General features: G+C 45.0%; 1 protein-coding gene across 1 annotated transcript in view; it reads right to left on the reverse strand.

Annotated features, from left to right (window-relative positions):
* The window catches only part of LOC115458977 (latent-transforming growth factor beta-binding protein 4-like), an 80,422-nt gene that overhangs the window by 61,780 nt on the left and 1,914 nt on the right, over window positions 1-16,728 (reverse strand). Inside the window, exons 2-3 of the mRNA XM_030188838.1 lie at window positions 11,428-11,485; window positions 9,259-9,445 (exon numbers count right to left, since the gene is read on the reverse strand). Coding sequence (XP_030044698.1) covers window positions 9,259-9,445; window positions 11,428-11,485 — 245 coding nt within the window. The remainder of the gene's footprint in view (window positions 1-9,258; window positions 9,446-11,427; window positions 11,486-16,728) is intronic.

The raw sequence follows: 16,728 nt of genomic DNA on the forward strand, positions 1-16,728 counted from the left end.
GAATACCGGAGGAAACTGAAAGAAGCCAAGAGAGAGATACGTCTGGCAAAAGCGCAAGCGGAAGAACAAATGGCTAGAAATGTAAGGAGGGGTGACAAAAGTTTCTTCAGGTATATTAGTGAAAGGAGAATGACTAAAAAGGGAATTGTGAGACTAAAAGATACTGCGAACCGCTATGTAGATAGTGATGAAGGAAAAGCAAATTTGCTAAATAGATACTTTTGTTCTGTTTTCAGAGAAGAAAATCCTGGAGCAGGACCGCGATGGACTGGAAAAAGTACAAATGATAGTGGAGTGGATACAGCATCATTTACAGAAGAGAGTGTGTATGAACAACTTGTAAAGCTAAAGGTGGACAAAGCCATGGGACCGGACGGGATCCACCCCAGGATATTAAGGGAGCTCAGAGAGGTCCTGGCGGGTCCTCTTAAAGATTTAATAAATCCTTGGAGACAGGAGATGTTCCGAGGGATTGGAGAATGGCGGAGGTGGTCCCTCTTCACAAAAGTGGTGATAGGGAAGTAGCTGGAAACTACAGGCCGGTAAGCCTCACTTCGGTTATTGGAAAAGTAATGGAAGCGATGCTGAAGGAAAGGATAGTGAATTTCCTGGAAGCCAATAAGTTGCAAGATCCGAGACAACATGGTTTTACCAAAGGGAAATCGTGCCAAACGAATCTCATTGAGTTTTTTGATTGGGTGACAGGAGAATTGAATCAGGGACGAGCTATGGACGTAATCTACTTAGATTTCAGCAAAGCTTTTGACACGGTTCCCCACAGGAGGCTTTTAAATAAACTGGATGGGCTGAAAATAGGACCTAAAGTGGTGAACTGGATTAGGAACTGGTTGACGGACAGACGCCAGAGGGTGGTGGTGAATGGAGTTAGCTCAGAGGAGGGAAACGCGAGTAGTGGAGTGCCTCAAGGATCGGTGCTGGGGCCGATTCTGTTCAATATATTTGTGAGTGACCTTGCCGAAGGGTTAGAAGGTAAAGTTTGACTATTTGCGGATGATACAAAGATCTGTAACAGAGTGGACACCCCGGAGGGAGTGGAAAACATGAAAAAGGATTTGAAGAAGCTAGAACAATGGTCTAAGGTCTGGCAATTAAAATTCAATGCGAAGAAATGCAAAGTGATGCACTTAGGGAATAGAAATCCACGGGAGACGTATGTGTTAGGTGGCGAGAGTCTGATAGGTTCAGATGGGGAGAGGGACCTTGGGGTGATAGTATCTGAGGATTTGAAGGTGACGAAACAGTGTGACAAGGCAGTGGCTGTATCTAGAAGGTTGTTGGGCTGTATAGAGAGAGGTGTGACCAGCAGAAGAAAGGGGGTGTTGATGCCTCTGTATAAGTCGTTTGTGAGGCCCCATCTAGAGTATTGTGTTCAGTTTTGGAGGCCGTATCTTGCTAAGGATGTAAAAAGAATCGAAGCGGTGCAAAGAAAAGCTACGAGAATGGTATGGGATTTGCGTAACAAGATGTATGAGGAGAGACTTGCTGACCTGAACATGTATACCCTGGAGGAAAGGAGAAACAGGGGTGATATGATACAGACGTTCAAATATTTGAAAGGTATTAATCCGCAAACGAACCTTTTCCGGAGATACGAAGGCGGTAGAACGAGAGGACATGAAATGAGATTGAAGGGGGGCAGACTCAAGAAAAATGTCAGGAAGTATTTCTTCACGGAGAGAGTGGTGGATGCTTGGAATGCCCTCCCCCGGGAGGTGGTGGAGAGGAAAACGGTAACGGAATTCAAACATGCGTGGGATAAACATAAAGGAATCCTGTTCAGAAGGAAAGGATCCTCAGGAGCTTAACCGAGATTGGATAGCAGAGCCGGTAGTGGGAGGCGGGGCTGGAGGTTGGGAGGCGGGGATAGTGCGGGGTAGACTTATACGGTCTGTGCCAGAGCCAGTGGTGGGAGGCGGGACTGGAGGTTGGGAGGCAGGGATAGCGCTGGGCAGACTTATACGGTCTGTGCCCTGAAGAGCACAGGTACAAATCAAAGTAGGGTATACATAAAAGTAGCACACATGAGTTGTCTTGTTGGGCAGACTGGATGGACCGTGCAGGTCTTTTTCTGCCGTCGTCTACTATGTTACTATGTTACTATACCCAACTCGGCCTCAAAAACCTATGAACAATTTCCATAGTGCTCCCAACCTATTAAGATTCTTCACTACACCTCCCCTAACATGTCAGTGAACTGCCACCACAAATTTTCCTTGACAGAATACTTCATGTGGTTCAGCTAATTGAACAGCAGCTGAGCACTTCGAGCATTCCAATTTGTGGTTAGACTAATTAACTCAACAACTGCTCTAACCCTTGCAGCTGTCTAACCAGCTGGTATAGAAGTTTTACATTTTTTAGAGCATTACAAATCATATGAAAAAGTCTGGGATCCTTTAGATGAATTCTCACATTGCCCTTAACATTACTTGATTTTTTTCTACTTCATATTTTCTAGACTATGGGGCACTTTTACTAAAGAGTTGTCGTGTGACAACCCAGAACTACTATCGGCCCAAAGCAACCTCTGCGGTAGTTCCGCCTCGAGTGCACGCCATTTCCAGCGCAATGAAAAATATTTTTGGAATTTTTACCACAACGTTAACCCATTGGTTACCACCAGGTTACCATGGGGAACCCTTACTGCCACCTCAATAGGTAGCAGTAAGCACTCCCTGCCAAATGGCCAAGTGGTAAGAGCACATGGCCATTTTTTGGGGGTAGGGGGAAGCCTTTTTACCCATTGCAGGAAAAAGGTCCCTGGCAAATGGGAAAAATGGCCCCCTTCCCTCATAGGGCCCTTTTTACCGCTGCTTGGTAAAAGAATCCCTATGTTAGTTTCTTAATGCTTATTTACATTGCCTGCGCATTGTGAGTTTTATATTGTTACACCTCACATTCTCATGTGCATTTGTTTTATTATGTTACATCTGTTCACTTGTTAACTGCTTTTATACCTCACAAACCTTGAATAAAAATATTGAGCTAAAAAAAAAAGCCCTTTAGAAAGTTTCTTGTGTATGTGTGTGTGCTGCGCATCATTGATGGGTTAGGGGACATAGAGGATCTGTTAGTGGGTTGAGGGCACAGTGGGGCAGGTTAATGTGGGATATAAATGCCATAAATAAATAAATAATGTGTTTATGAGGTCTATTTATTTATTTAAAAATTTATAATCTGCTTACAACTAAGTGGAGTACAATTAGAAAACAATCTTCAAATCAATATCATAATGGAAAACTCAACCCCACATTTTAACAAAAAAAAGTGTTTTCAAGTATTTCTTAAACTGCTCCACACTCCCACATACTCTCAAATAACAAGGCAAACTGTTCCAAAGCACAGGGCCTGCCATAGAGAATGCTGTTGCATGCGTCACAGCATACTTTACAGACATTAATCTTTCAGTTGAAACCTGCATAGATATTTCAGATTGTGAAGCATTTGCTGGCCTATAAACAGAGGATCAATGGGGAAAGTTAGTGAGTATAGGGGCTCAATGGATGGGTGAGATACATTTGGAGGTGCATTAAAGGGTGGAATGACTAGTATATGGTTATGCTGTGTTAGAGATGAGGTTAAATGGGTTGTTGAGCTGAACTGGGTGTATTAAGAAGGGGGATTTAGTTGAGAGGGGTGAAGTTAGAGTCAACAGGGGTATGTGTGTTGCGATACTAATCACTGGCTCGGGAGTTCTGAGGCACAGGGTCTCTGGCTTGTAGATCCTAGTTTGGACCAGACAGCCTCCAATTTTTAAAATTTAAAAACACTAATGATGTTAGTACATATTCTGTCATCTTTTTTAGCACTGCTGGCCGATAGAAAAATGTACACTAAGCTTAGTGCATTTCTTACTTTAAGTTTCAAGGCACATTCTTTTTAACATGCTTTTTTATGGTAATGTGTGGACAAATTCAAAAATATGTTTTAAAAATTAGTACACATTTCTAGTCATGTTTTAATACTTCAGACATGCATGCCTTGGGATACTACAGATGCCTGATCTTGCTAGGCTCAGTGAAACCACTTTGTGGTCACCCCCTTGAGTAAGAAGAGGAGAGAAGGAGCAACTGGAATTTGAAGACAACTATAACAACTTTAGCTATGCAGCTATGGAGACGTTCAGTTCTAGTTATTGATATCCACTCTCCTCTAAGTTGACGGGGTTGCTATACCAGAGTTCCCAGGATTCTGCAGAGCCCCTCCAAGAGCCACTATCATCCTAGGAAGGATGCCTACTGGAGCCATGAGCAGGAGTGTGTGCTCTGGATGGGTAGGCTGGGGGGGGGGGGGGGGGTCCCACTTCCTTTGGAAACTAGGAAGGTGTGAGGGCTCAGTGGGGTCCATATGCTGTACACCTGTGATTTCTTGCAGTTGGTGTGTAAGACAAAGGCTTCAAGGATGGCCCTGTGGCTGTGCACAAGAGTAAAGGGGGGGGGGGGGGGGGGAAGAGGAAGAAATAGGGCCTACAAATAACATTGAAAAATTTGACTGAAAAAGGATCCTTGGGGACAAATTCAGAGGGGTATGTCTCTAGACATTTAAACTAGAGGGTGGGAGTGACAAAAGGAAACAAGGGAATTCAGAAAGTCACCCCCCGGAATAAACATGATTGCAGAGGGAAAGGCCATTTAAATATAACTCATTTAGCACATGGAAAGCAATGAGCACTAATGCTTGTATCTAAGTAAAAAGGTTCAAGATTTGCAAGCCCTGATGATTGAAGAAAACTTGGATATTGTTGCTATTACAGATACGTGATTCAATGATTCGCATGAATGGGATGTGACCATACCGGGCTATAATCTTTTTAGGAAGGATAGGGAGGGCCAAAAAGGTGGAGGAGTGGCACTGTATATGAGAAACAATATCAGAGCAGCTGACATGCAGGAAACCTGGGGAAAGAAAGCTTTATGGATCATCCTGGAAAGAGAAGATGGAACCTGTATCCACACGGGTGTTATCTACAGACCCCCAGCACAAATGGAGAAGCTGGACAAGTATCTGATAGAAGATATTCAAAAGCTTGGTATTAAAGGGGAAGTGCTACTGTTAGGAGATTTCAACTTGCCTAATGTGGATTGGAACGTCTTGTCAGCAGAATTGGAAAGAAGTAGGGAGATCGTGGACACCTGTCAAAGTGCCTTGCTTTGACAAATGGTGATGGAACCCATGAGAGAAGTGTTTCCAATATTCAGGTGTGATCATCACACAATCAGCGCCTCCTGCAGTTCAGCTTCTTCACCACAGCAAGGAATGCCCCTGCTTGTTACACAAAAAGGAACGTTTTCAATATGACGTCTAAGAAACTGGAGTGGTCCCGGTGGACAGGAGAAGAGCGGATGTGGTTCCTTTGCACAAGAGTGGAAGTAAGGAGGAGGTAGGGAATTACAGACCTGTCAGTCTGTCCTCGGTGGTGAGTAAGCTAATGGAAACACTTCTAAAGAGGAGAACTGTATTATTTCTTGAACTTCATGGAATGCGGGACCCTAGGCAGCATGGCTTCACTAGTGGCAAGTCGTGTTAGACGAATCTGACTGTCTTCTTCGACTGGATGACCAAACAGTTGGATGTGGGAGGGGCGCTTGATGTGGTATACTTGGATTTCAGCAAAGCCTTTGACACGGTTCTGCACAGGCGACTGATAAATAAATTGAGTGCCCTTGGTGTGGGACCTAGAGTAACTGATTGGGTAAAAAATTGGTTGAATGGTAGGAGACAGAGGGTGGTGGTAAATGGAGCTTGCTCTGAAGAAAAGGAGGTCATCAGTGGAGTACGGCAGGGATCGGTCCTAGGGCCGGCTCTTTTTAACGTCTTTGTGAGCGATATTGCGGAAGGGCTGTCTGGTAAGGTTTGTCTCTTTGCGGATGATACTAAACTGTGCAACAGGGTGGACACCCTGGAGGGTGTGAATGACATGAGGAAGGACCTAGCGATGCTAGAGGAATGGACTGATATGTGGCAACTAAGGTTTAATCCCAAAAAATGCAGGGTCATGCACTTGGGTTGCAAATATCAGAGGGAACGATACAGTATAGGGGGTGTAGTGCTTCAGTGTGTGAAGGAAGAGCGGGACTTGGGGGTGATTGTGTCTGATGACCTTAAAGCTTTCAAACAGGCAGAAAAAGCGACGGCCAAAGCCAGAAGGATGCTTGGGTGCATAAAGAGAGGCATGACCAGCAGGAAAAACGAGGTGATAGTGCCGTTGTATAAGTCTCTGGTGAGGCTTCATTTGGAGTACTGCGTGCAGTTCTGGAGACCGCTCCTATGAAAAAATATAAACAGGATGAAGTCGGTCCAGAGGGCGGCTATGAAATTAGTAAGCGGTCTTGAATGCAAAAATTATAGGGACAGGCTTATAAACCTCAACATGTATACGCTGGAAGAGAGGAGGGAGAGAGGAGACATGATAGAAACGTTTAAATATCTCAAAGGCATTTATGTACAGGAAGAGAGCCTTTTTCAAATGAATGAGAGCTCTGGAATGAGGGGGCATAGGACAAAGTTGAGAGGGAATAGGCTTAGGAGCAACCCTGAGGAAGTATTATTTCACAGAAAGGGTGGTGGAGGTGTGGAATGGCCTTCCGGTGGAGGTGGTGGAGTCGAGGACTGTTCCAGAGTTTAAAAAGGCATGGGATAAGCATGTGGGATCGCTTAGGAACAGGAAGAATTAGGGGTTACAGAGGATGGGCAGACTGGATTGGTCATATGGCCTTTATCTGCCGTCATGTTTCTATGTTTCTAAGACCGACTTTGGACGTTTTACAGAAAACGTCCAAAATCTGAATAGGAAAGGAGGTCATTTTGGAAAAGAAAAACTTTTTTTTTCGAAAATACCGTTTCGAACAAGTTTTTGTGGTGCAAAGCTTAGAGATTCAGGCCATTGGTATGTAGGAAGAGCCAGACATCCCAGGAGAGCAATGGGGCACCCTAGAGGGCACTTCTGTGCACATCTCACCTTTACTCTCTTATCTTGTCCCCTGAGCTCTCCAAAACCCTCTACCCCCAACTGTTGACTACAATAGCCCTTATGGGTGAAGGGGGCACCTATATGTGGGTACAGTAGGTTTCTCAGTTTTAGAGAGCTCACAGTTTCCACCACAAATGTAACAGGTAGGGGGAGGCATGGGCCTGGGTCCACCTGTCTACAGTGCGCTGCACCCACCACTAAACTACTCCAGGGACCTGCATGTTGCTCTACTGGACCTGGCTATAACATCTGAGGCTGTCATAGAGGCTGGTAAGTACTATTTTTATTCACAATTTTTGGGGGTAGGAGGGAGTCAGTGACCACTGGGAGAGTAAGGGGGGTTCATTTCCGATTCCCTCCAGCGGTCATCTGATCATTTAAGGCACCATTTTGTGCTTTATTCGTTATAAAAACAGGTCTAGACCAAACCGTTTAGATTTTCGCCCTGGACGTTTTCATTTTATCCCATTATGGCTGTACAACGTCTAAATGTTAGGCACGCCCAAGATTGCCTTCATAACGCCCCCAACACACCCCCTTGTGATTTGGATGCAATGCAGATGACTTGCATATACAGACATTTGCAGAACAGGTTTTGAAAATACCAATCTGGACATTTTAAGAAGAAATTCATCCAAGTGGTGCTTTATGACAATTTTTGGATGATTTTCTCTTTCAAAAATGAGACCCATAAAGTTCTATACAGTGCCATTCCCACCTGACATTTGTTTTTTAGGTCGTAGTATTTTTATTAAATTTAAAAGAGAATAACAGAAGACAATTCAGTGTAACAGTACAACAACATACAAATTGCAAAAATCATGTAAAGGACAGAAGAGAGAAAGAGTGGAGAGGAAGAAAAGAAAAAAGAAAAACACTTCTCATCAAGCATCTGTAAAGTAGGACAATAACAAAGACCACTTCTCCTTATAAGTGATATAGCGCCATGACTTTTTAGCCAGAAAGGTATCATATTTATAAGTCTGAAATACCAAATTCCACCATTCTTGATATGTGACTTGACCCAGGGTCTTCCAGTGCCCAAAAACTACTTTCAAGGCTAAAGTGAACAAAGTATTAATAAGTAAGCATTTATTATGGCTTAACGAAGAGCGAAAACATTGAGCAACACATATTTATACAGCATAGGACCATTGAAATGAAATATATCTGTTAAAGTGAACCAGACATCAGTCCAAAATGATTGAAGGCATACACAGTGAAAAACAAGGTGTCTGATAGTACCCCGTTGAGCATGACAAGACCAACATAAACTGGGAATGGACGGATTAATGGTATGCGACCTGAGGGGCGTCCATAAGGGCCGGTGCATAAAAAAATAAAGGAACTGCGTGATGGCCGCAGACCTGGAACACTGAGCATCAGATCTGCGGCCAACTGCTATCAGAAATGGGCTGCTGAATATCTTGTTCCAAACATCTACGCAAGCCCAGACATGTAATGGAAGATTTACTTAAAAAGAAAGTATAAACGTGCGATGCAACATGTCTTGTTGACTGAAGATGTGTGGCTACATCAACAAGGTCAGGGGAATGAAGCAGCATGGTAAGTTGTAAGTCGCTTTTTTTCAACACGGAGCTAAGTTGTAACCACTGATAGAAATGGGAGTTCAATAAGGGGAAGTCAGCCTGCATAGCTGAAAACGACTTCCAGGTATGAGTATTTAAATCAACAAAATGACCAAGTTGCCATATACTTCTTCACGCACTCTACATTCTTTAAAAGATAACAGACTGGTTATTCCCAATTCCGTTAAAGCAAGGTAGGAATCTACAAGGGGTACTGCCGCCTTCTTTTTCGCACCTGTATTATGGAACTCACTCCCTCAACACTTTCAAATGGACACATCCTACTCCTCCTTTCGTGGTGCTTTGAAGTCATTTATTTTTCAACTCGCTTTTGATACATGACTGCAGTGGGTTCCTGTGATGGGGGAAGTGTCCTCTAGGTTTGGCCGATTTGACTATTGTTCAGCTGTACATTTGGTATGAGTGGTTTAATTTCAGAATACTGTATCGTTTACAAGTAAGTTCTGTATGCCTGTTCTTCCCTATCTTGTAATATGGCGCTCCTTTCCTATTTCTTAATTATTTTTATTAAATGTGAACCACTTATATTTGTCCACAAAGTAGGCGGTATACAAAATTAATAAATGATAAACGATAAATGAAACCACACAATGGAAGATTTCATCACCATGTCATGTCTTTCCACCCACAGCAAACTAGATTTTCCCCAGTCCTTACCCACACACTCATTGTCCTGTGGGCCAAGGCGGAAGCCAGTTGGGCACACACAGTGGTAGCTGCCGGCTGAGTTCTCACAGCGTCCAGATCCACAGAGCCGTGGTGTCTGCCGACACTCATCCACATCTGGAGGGGGGATACAAAAGATGACGCTGACATGTTCCTGGATATCTCTCTTTTCACAGATCTATGTCAGTATTACAAAAAAAATTCCAACTTCCTTCATGCTATCATTGCCACTATTTGTCTTAAAGTGAGGTAGAGTGTACATATTGGATACTGGCTAATTATTAACTAGTATGGTATGTAGCTACACCATAATCACACTGTTCTGTACTTAATTACAGCAGAGAATTCGGGGCAACAGGGCCAGCAGAATGCGGTAAGCAGGGTATACATGGCAGGCGGCGCCAACATTTGGGGGTGCCAGAAATGGCACGTGCTGGGCTGGCATATCTTCCCCTTCTCTATACCCCTGTCCAGCGTCTCCCAGGTTGGGGGGAGGTGGTGGAAGAAACAATCGGTTTGCAAAAAGGGTGTGGGTGGGAGAATGGGGGACGGAGAAGAGAGAAAGAAGATAATGGAACGGGGGTGGGGGTGGCACTGACTGGTAGTTTGCAGGGGGGGAGCCAGAGTCCCTAGTACTGGCCCTGCTGGGCAAAGCATAAATTCCTGGCATTCATGAACCTGTATCACTACTGAAGGTATATGATGGTGGAGTGTGAATTCAGGGTTGGTGCTCATTTTGAGATGTGGGTGCATTGTGACTACACAGATTCTGGTGTTGGCTATGTGAGGAGTCACCTTCCCCTTACAACACTAGCCCACTGCAAGGGTCCTTCTTTCATCCCCACCCAATCAATGCATGTCGTAAACTGGCTTCCACTGTGACAACTTTAGATTTCATTTATTTTGGAACCAGTGAAGGTGATCTACTCAATCTGCCATCCCTATTGAGGCAAAAGCCCCATTAATGACCAAATCTTGAAGAAGACTTAGTAGTTTGAGAGTAAAAAATATATAAGGAAAAAAAGGGCGGGAGATCCATAGCTTCACTTACCCTGGACGTGGGGCTGTGCTGGGGATTTTCAGAGCTAGTTTGAATTGGTGGTTGAGGCAGCATTTGTTTTAAAAAGTTTTTTTTTTCTTATATGACTTTTCTTAATTCTATATCTCACCTAAAACAAACTTAGGAAAAAAAAACGCTGTTCTTTCACTTGCTGTCCTCTCTAAGCCTCTCTATCCTATTAACTAATCTATAATTGCTTAAACTGTGCTGAGTTTCTGTGCTGGTGTTTCCTATTCTGTGTGCTTTAGTGTCTTAAAAGTGCTCCCTGAAACTGTGCTTTCTACCAAGTGAAGTAATCTAACTTACATCAGCAGATAGAGTCTAGCAATGTGCTGCTGTGGCTAGGAAAGCAAATAGAATGTTGGGTATCATTAGGAAAGGGATTGAAAACAAAAATAAGGATATTATTCTGCCATTGTATCGCTCCATGGTGCGACCGCACCTCGAGTATTGTGTTCAATTCTGGTCGCCGCACCTCAAAAAAGATATAGTGGAATTGGAAAAGGTGCAGAGAAGGGCGACAAAGATGATACAGGGGATGGGGCGACAAAGATGATACAGGGGATGGGACGACTTCCCTATGAGGAAAGGCTGAAGAGGCTGGGGTTCTTCAGCTTGGAGAAGAGGCAGCTGAGGGGAGATATGATAAGAGGTCTACATTAATAAGTGGAATGGAACGGGTTGATATGGACCGTCTGTTTACGCTTTCCAAAAATACTAGGACAAGGGGGCATGCGATGAAGCTGCAGTGTGGTAAATTTAAAATGAATCCGAGGAAATATTTCTTCACTCAACGCGTAGGTAAACTCTGGAATTCGCTGCCGGAAAAAGTGGTTAAGGCGGTTAACTTAGCGGACTTTAAAAAAAGGTTGGACGGCTTCCTGGAGAAAAAGGCCATAGAATATTATTGAATGGACGAGGGAATAATACACTATTTCTAGGAGAGGCGGGACAAATTGCTTGTTCTTTTGGCCACTGTCAGTGACAGGGTGCTGGGCTCAATGGACCCTTGGTCTGTCCCAGCATGGCGATGCTTATGTACTTAAGACTTCCACCCCAGTCACCCTGCCTGTGGCTACTATGGAGAAGTTTACTCTTACCTGTAATTTCCATTCCTTGCATCCTGGTAGACCAGTCCAGACACCTGAGTTTATGCTCCTAGCACATAGAGACAGAGACAGCTATCCAGTGACATCATCCTCACTCGGTGCCATACCTAGCATATTTGACACCTGGGGTAGATCATTTTGTAACACCCCCAATCAATGATTTTGGTAGGTTGCCAAATGGCTTTAGCTCTGTCAGCCTTTAGTTTACTGTTGAGTTGCCAAACATTAGGTACAGCTAATATGTATTATCTGTATAAGCTGTGCCTAATGGTTAGAGCAGCAAGCTAAGAACTAGGGAAGCCAGGATTCAATTCCCACTGTTGCTCATTGAGATGTTGGACAAGTCACTTAACCCTCCACTGCCTCAGCTACAAAACTTAAATTGTAAACCGTGCAGGGACAGGAAAATACCTACTATATCTGAATGTAACTTACCTTGAGTTATTAAAGAAAAAAAAGGTGTGATCTAAATCCAAAATCCAGTATCAGATATAATATGAAGTAATACAAAACACCATAAATGTCATTCAGGTCCTAAAGAGCAATTTTACCATATCATAATAGCAATAACTTCCATGAGTCACACAACAATGTCCTACCTAGGAAAAGGTAGCACTATAAACATTGAGTGGGCACTAGAACATTAATATACCTACTGGAAAACTAAACAAGCCAGACTGGTACAGATCAAACCTGCACAGTCAATGCTAACAGAAAATCATGTCTCTCTCACAATTGCAAAACACAGATACACCTTCACCCACTATAGAATTAGACTAAGTAACAGCAGAAATATAGACAAAAATTAAACTGAACTCCCAAGAAGCTAGACTCTGCATACAAATGTCTGTTTTACCAGTATTTTCTATGCCTGTTGTGAACCACCTTATCTGTAATCCACTGTTCTGGGCCACATCTATCAATCTCTCATTATTAGGTTTCAGCTCTTCTCTCCTTAACTATTCATGTGTCCAGACTTGATCCACATAGGATTCTTGGAGTAACATATATTTGCTTTGCATATTTTGTTGTTTCTATTCCATTCCTGTACTTAAAGGTGGATATATATATATATTTTTTTTTTTAAAGGTCGAGGACAGCAGCGTTGCCCTTGCCCTTTATTTTAAATCGTTTTTATTATTAATAACATCACTTGTACAGCTGTTCAAATAAATTCCAACAGATCACACAACTTTTCAATTGTGCTAACAGAATCGTCTAATAGTTTTATCTTTTATCCCCTCCACCTCCCACCCCCTCCCCTCCCTCCCTCATCCAACTTTCCCCCACAGTCAGATTGGAGGGTTGTGCACGCTGTTGAGGTAACTGAAGAAATACACCCCTCCACGTAACTCACCGCAAAGGGCCTTGGCTCTTATGGCCCCTTGCGCAATGTTGTTTCCTCTAACAGGGATCCTCTGTGTTATCTTCAATTTGATTCTGTGTTGATTTGGACTCAGCCATAGCCGTCAATGACGGAGCAGTTATGGTCATTACATCACAATACGTCATATTCCTACCCCAGTAAACAGTTCTCAATGACAGGGTGTTCTGCTCCCTCAAGACGTCTATTTATAACCCCCTGCCCCTCCACTTTCTGAATACATAAGCCGAGTCCTCTCCCCTTTAATCCCTCCCTGTGTACTCCCCCCAACCCCTCTTTCTCCCCCCACCCTCCCCCCCTAGGGAGTCACCTTGATGTACCAATCAGCAATTCAAAATCCTGCTGCGTGCCACTGGGGTCAAAGAATCCCAGAAGGGTGCCCACCGTCTACAGAAAGCATCACCTCTAGGCGAGGCCAGGTCCCCCACCCCCCTGCGCTCCAACGCACACAGGGAAATCATCCTGGACTTCCACTGCTGGAAAGTTGGGGGTTCTGCTACTATCCATTGATGAAGTATAACCTTCTTACCCATGAGAGTAGCTCTCTTCAAAAAGGGTTTAAGCCCCACTACTCCTGGCGTCTGCAGTTTGAAGAGATCAAATAATTGCGCGGCATGGGGCTTCCAGTTCACTCCCCAAATAACCGACACATATCTGGCCACCCGCCTCCAAAAATCCAGGACACACGGGCACTGCCAAAACATGTGCCCGAGGCCCGCCGGGGAGTAGGCACACTTCGCACAATTGTCATCTGTCCGCATTGCCGCCCTCATTGCCCTATGCGGAGAAAAATACATGCGCATTACAAATTTGTAGAGGGTTTCTCTCAGCGTCACATTTTCTGTCACCTTGGGAATGTTCAACACACAAGTCTTTAATTGTTCCCCCCAAAGTCTCAGGGTTAACTCGTTATTCCAATGGGTTGCTAATTTTTCATAATCTACCTCACCCAACTGCTCTCTCAGTCGCGCGTGATAGTACTTTAGGGGGACTGCCAATTGTGCATCTAGGGCAAACACCTCCAAGAGCTTTGTCCACACCTCTAATTTCAAGGAGTCAGGGGGGATTGACCGGACATAATGGCAAAGCTGATGCCAAGCTAAGAAGTCTCCCGCCCCCCCTACCAAATTCCACCCGCCAAGCTCCCAACGTCTTCTTTTCACCATCTTCTGAATAAAACTGATGCAAGTAATGCGCCCCTCTAGCTCTCCAGGCCACAAATTGAGCTGAACTCGTGCCCGGTGGGAAATCAGGGTTACCCTGTAACGGTAACAAGGGTGAATACCTCGACGAGAGCCCATAAAGGCGACACACCCACCTCCAGGCCCGTCGCAATGGTAATAACAAGGCTGCATAAGGCTCAGGTACATTATGTTCACACGGCCGTGCGTGTAGCCACGCGCTAAAATGTATCGGTTGCAATAGACGCTGTTCTTCCCCCAAAAGGGTGAAGTGGTTCGTGCCTCTAAGCCAGTCAGATATGTGCCTCATATTCCCGGCAACAGACAATAACTTGACATTTAATAAGCCCCAACCCCCCTGGCCTCTAGGTCGATATAACTGCGCTGCCGCCATCCTGGACCGCTTCCCCTGCCAAATACAGCGCGTCACCAATCGAGTCACTAGTCTTTCATCCTTGCTTGTGAGCAATATAGGTACCGTTTGCAAGATATAAGTCCACTTGGGCACCAACACCATATTATACAGTGCCACTCTTCCCAGGCTCGACAGCGGCAACGATTGCCACACCCCCAGAGAGGTCCTCGTAGTGACCCGCAGAGGCTCGACGTTCAGTTCGTAGAGCTGTGTTAGGTCTCTTGGTATCCTCACCCCTAAGTACTTTAATGGACCCGACGTCCAAGATAGCGGAAACTCTCCCTCCCACCCGGTCCGTATATGATCCTGTATCGGGAATGCTGCTGACTTTTGTAGGTTAAGAGTAAAGCCAGAGAAATAACTAAACTCTTCTATTTCCCCGAGAAGGGCCGGGATCGACTGCCTGGGCTGTGTCAGGGTCACCAAAATATCATCTGCAAACGCTAGTGTTTTCAGTGGGATTGTTGAAAAATTCACCCCTGCAACGTCCACATTGCTCTGGATGTACCGCAATAAAGGCTCCAGGTATAAAAGAAACAATAAAGGGGACAGGGGGCATCCCTGCCTAGTACCACAGGACACTTCAAAAGGGGCTGTACATGTTCCATTTACCACCAAAGACCCTCTTGGCTTTTCATAAAGCACCTCTACTGCCTTCCGAAACCATCCAGTAATCCCAATATGGTCAAGCACCGCAAACATATAGTTCCAACGCACTTTATCGAATGCCTTTTCGGCATCTAGGCTGACCAAAAGCAGCGGCTCGTTAACCACATGGCTCCGTGCAATGGCCAGGCACACCTTCCTCACATTCACAGAAGAGTGACGCCCCCTGACAAACCCCACCTGCCCTTCTCCAATCAGCGAAGGCATATGTAATGCTAATCTGTCTGCTAAGACTCTGGCCAGAATTTTTAGGTCAACGTTTATCAGGGAAATCGGTCTATAGGAGCCAGGCAGGTCCGCCGGTTTGCCTGGCTTAGGAATCAGCGAGATTAGAGCGTCGTTTGAAAACCCAGGAAATGAGCCCTGTTGCAACGAAGCTTCAAAAAAATCGAGCAGCGGGATGGCAACTTGTGGGAACATACACTGAAAGAACTCGACCGAGTATCCGTCTGGCCCCGGCGCCGTACCTCTCCTTAGTGTCTTGACCACTCTCTGAATCTCATTGCCCTTTATAGGCGCATTCAATTGAGCAACAACCGAATCCGAAAGACGGGGAATTCCCGAATTCTCAAGGTAATCACTCATGGCGGGCCCCTCCTGTGGGCACGGCGACGCATACAAAGCCGCATAATAATCATGGAACAGCTGCGCTATCTTTGAGGTCTGAGTTTCCCTCCGTCCGTTAGGGCCCATTAATGACGACACAAAACGATTACCCCCCCCAGGTTTTGACAAGCCGTGCCAGCAATCTACCTGATTTATTCCCAAACCGATGAAATCTAAAAGAACGATAGAACAGATGTTTTTTCGTACGTTCATGGATTAGGGCGTTTAAAGCCACCAAGGCCGACAGCATCTGCTCTCTAGTCTGTGCCGAGGGAGTTGCCATATGAATCCGTTTGGCCTCTTGATATACCCTCTCCAACCGGACCAGTCCCTGCGAGAGACGCCTAGACCTCGCACACATGTATGCTATAATGTCCCCGCGTAACACAGCCTTAGCTGTTTCCCAATATAATCTCGCATCAGAAGTATGGCAGGCATTCGCATCTGCAAACAAAGACCATTTTTTCTGGAGGTAATCCTTAAAATTCTCATCTTCCACCAGATAAGAGGGGAATCGCCACAACCGTCGTCTCAACCGCGCCTCTCCAAAATCTATGTCTACCCAAATGAGTGCGTGGTCCGAAACCTCCATCGGGCCAATCTCCGACTTTACTACTTGCGAGAAAATAGGGGCAGACACCAAGATATAATCCAGTCTGGACCACGTGCCATGTGTCCGTGACAAATGCGTGTAATCACGCACGTTGGGGTTGCACAACCGCCACGGGTCCACCAAATTCAAAGCTTGACATAAATAAGGCAAGCCCTTCCCTGCTCCTCATCACCGTCCCCACATTTGGGCTCGAGCGATCCTGTCGCGCATCCAGCACCTGGTTGAAATCACCCACTACCACCAACGGCACCTCCGCATGTTGTATTCCTAGGCGCACCAGGCGCTGGAGGAACGAATGATCATACACGTTAGGGCCATAAACATTTAAAAGATAAAAATCTTGCCCCATAACATTCATTCGCAACAAAATATAACGCCCATTCCTATCACTTTCCACCACTTGCGCATGGCATTGTAAGCTTTTATG

The sequence above is a fragment of the Microcaecilia unicolor genome, unplaced genomic scaffold (genome assembly GCF_901765095.1).
Source record: "Microcaecilia unicolor unplaced genomic scaffold, aMicUni1.1, whole genome shotgun sequence".
Classification (NCBI taxonomy): Eukaryota; Metazoa; Chordata; class Amphibia; order Gymnophiona; family Siphonopidae; genus Microcaecilia; species Microcaecilia unicolor.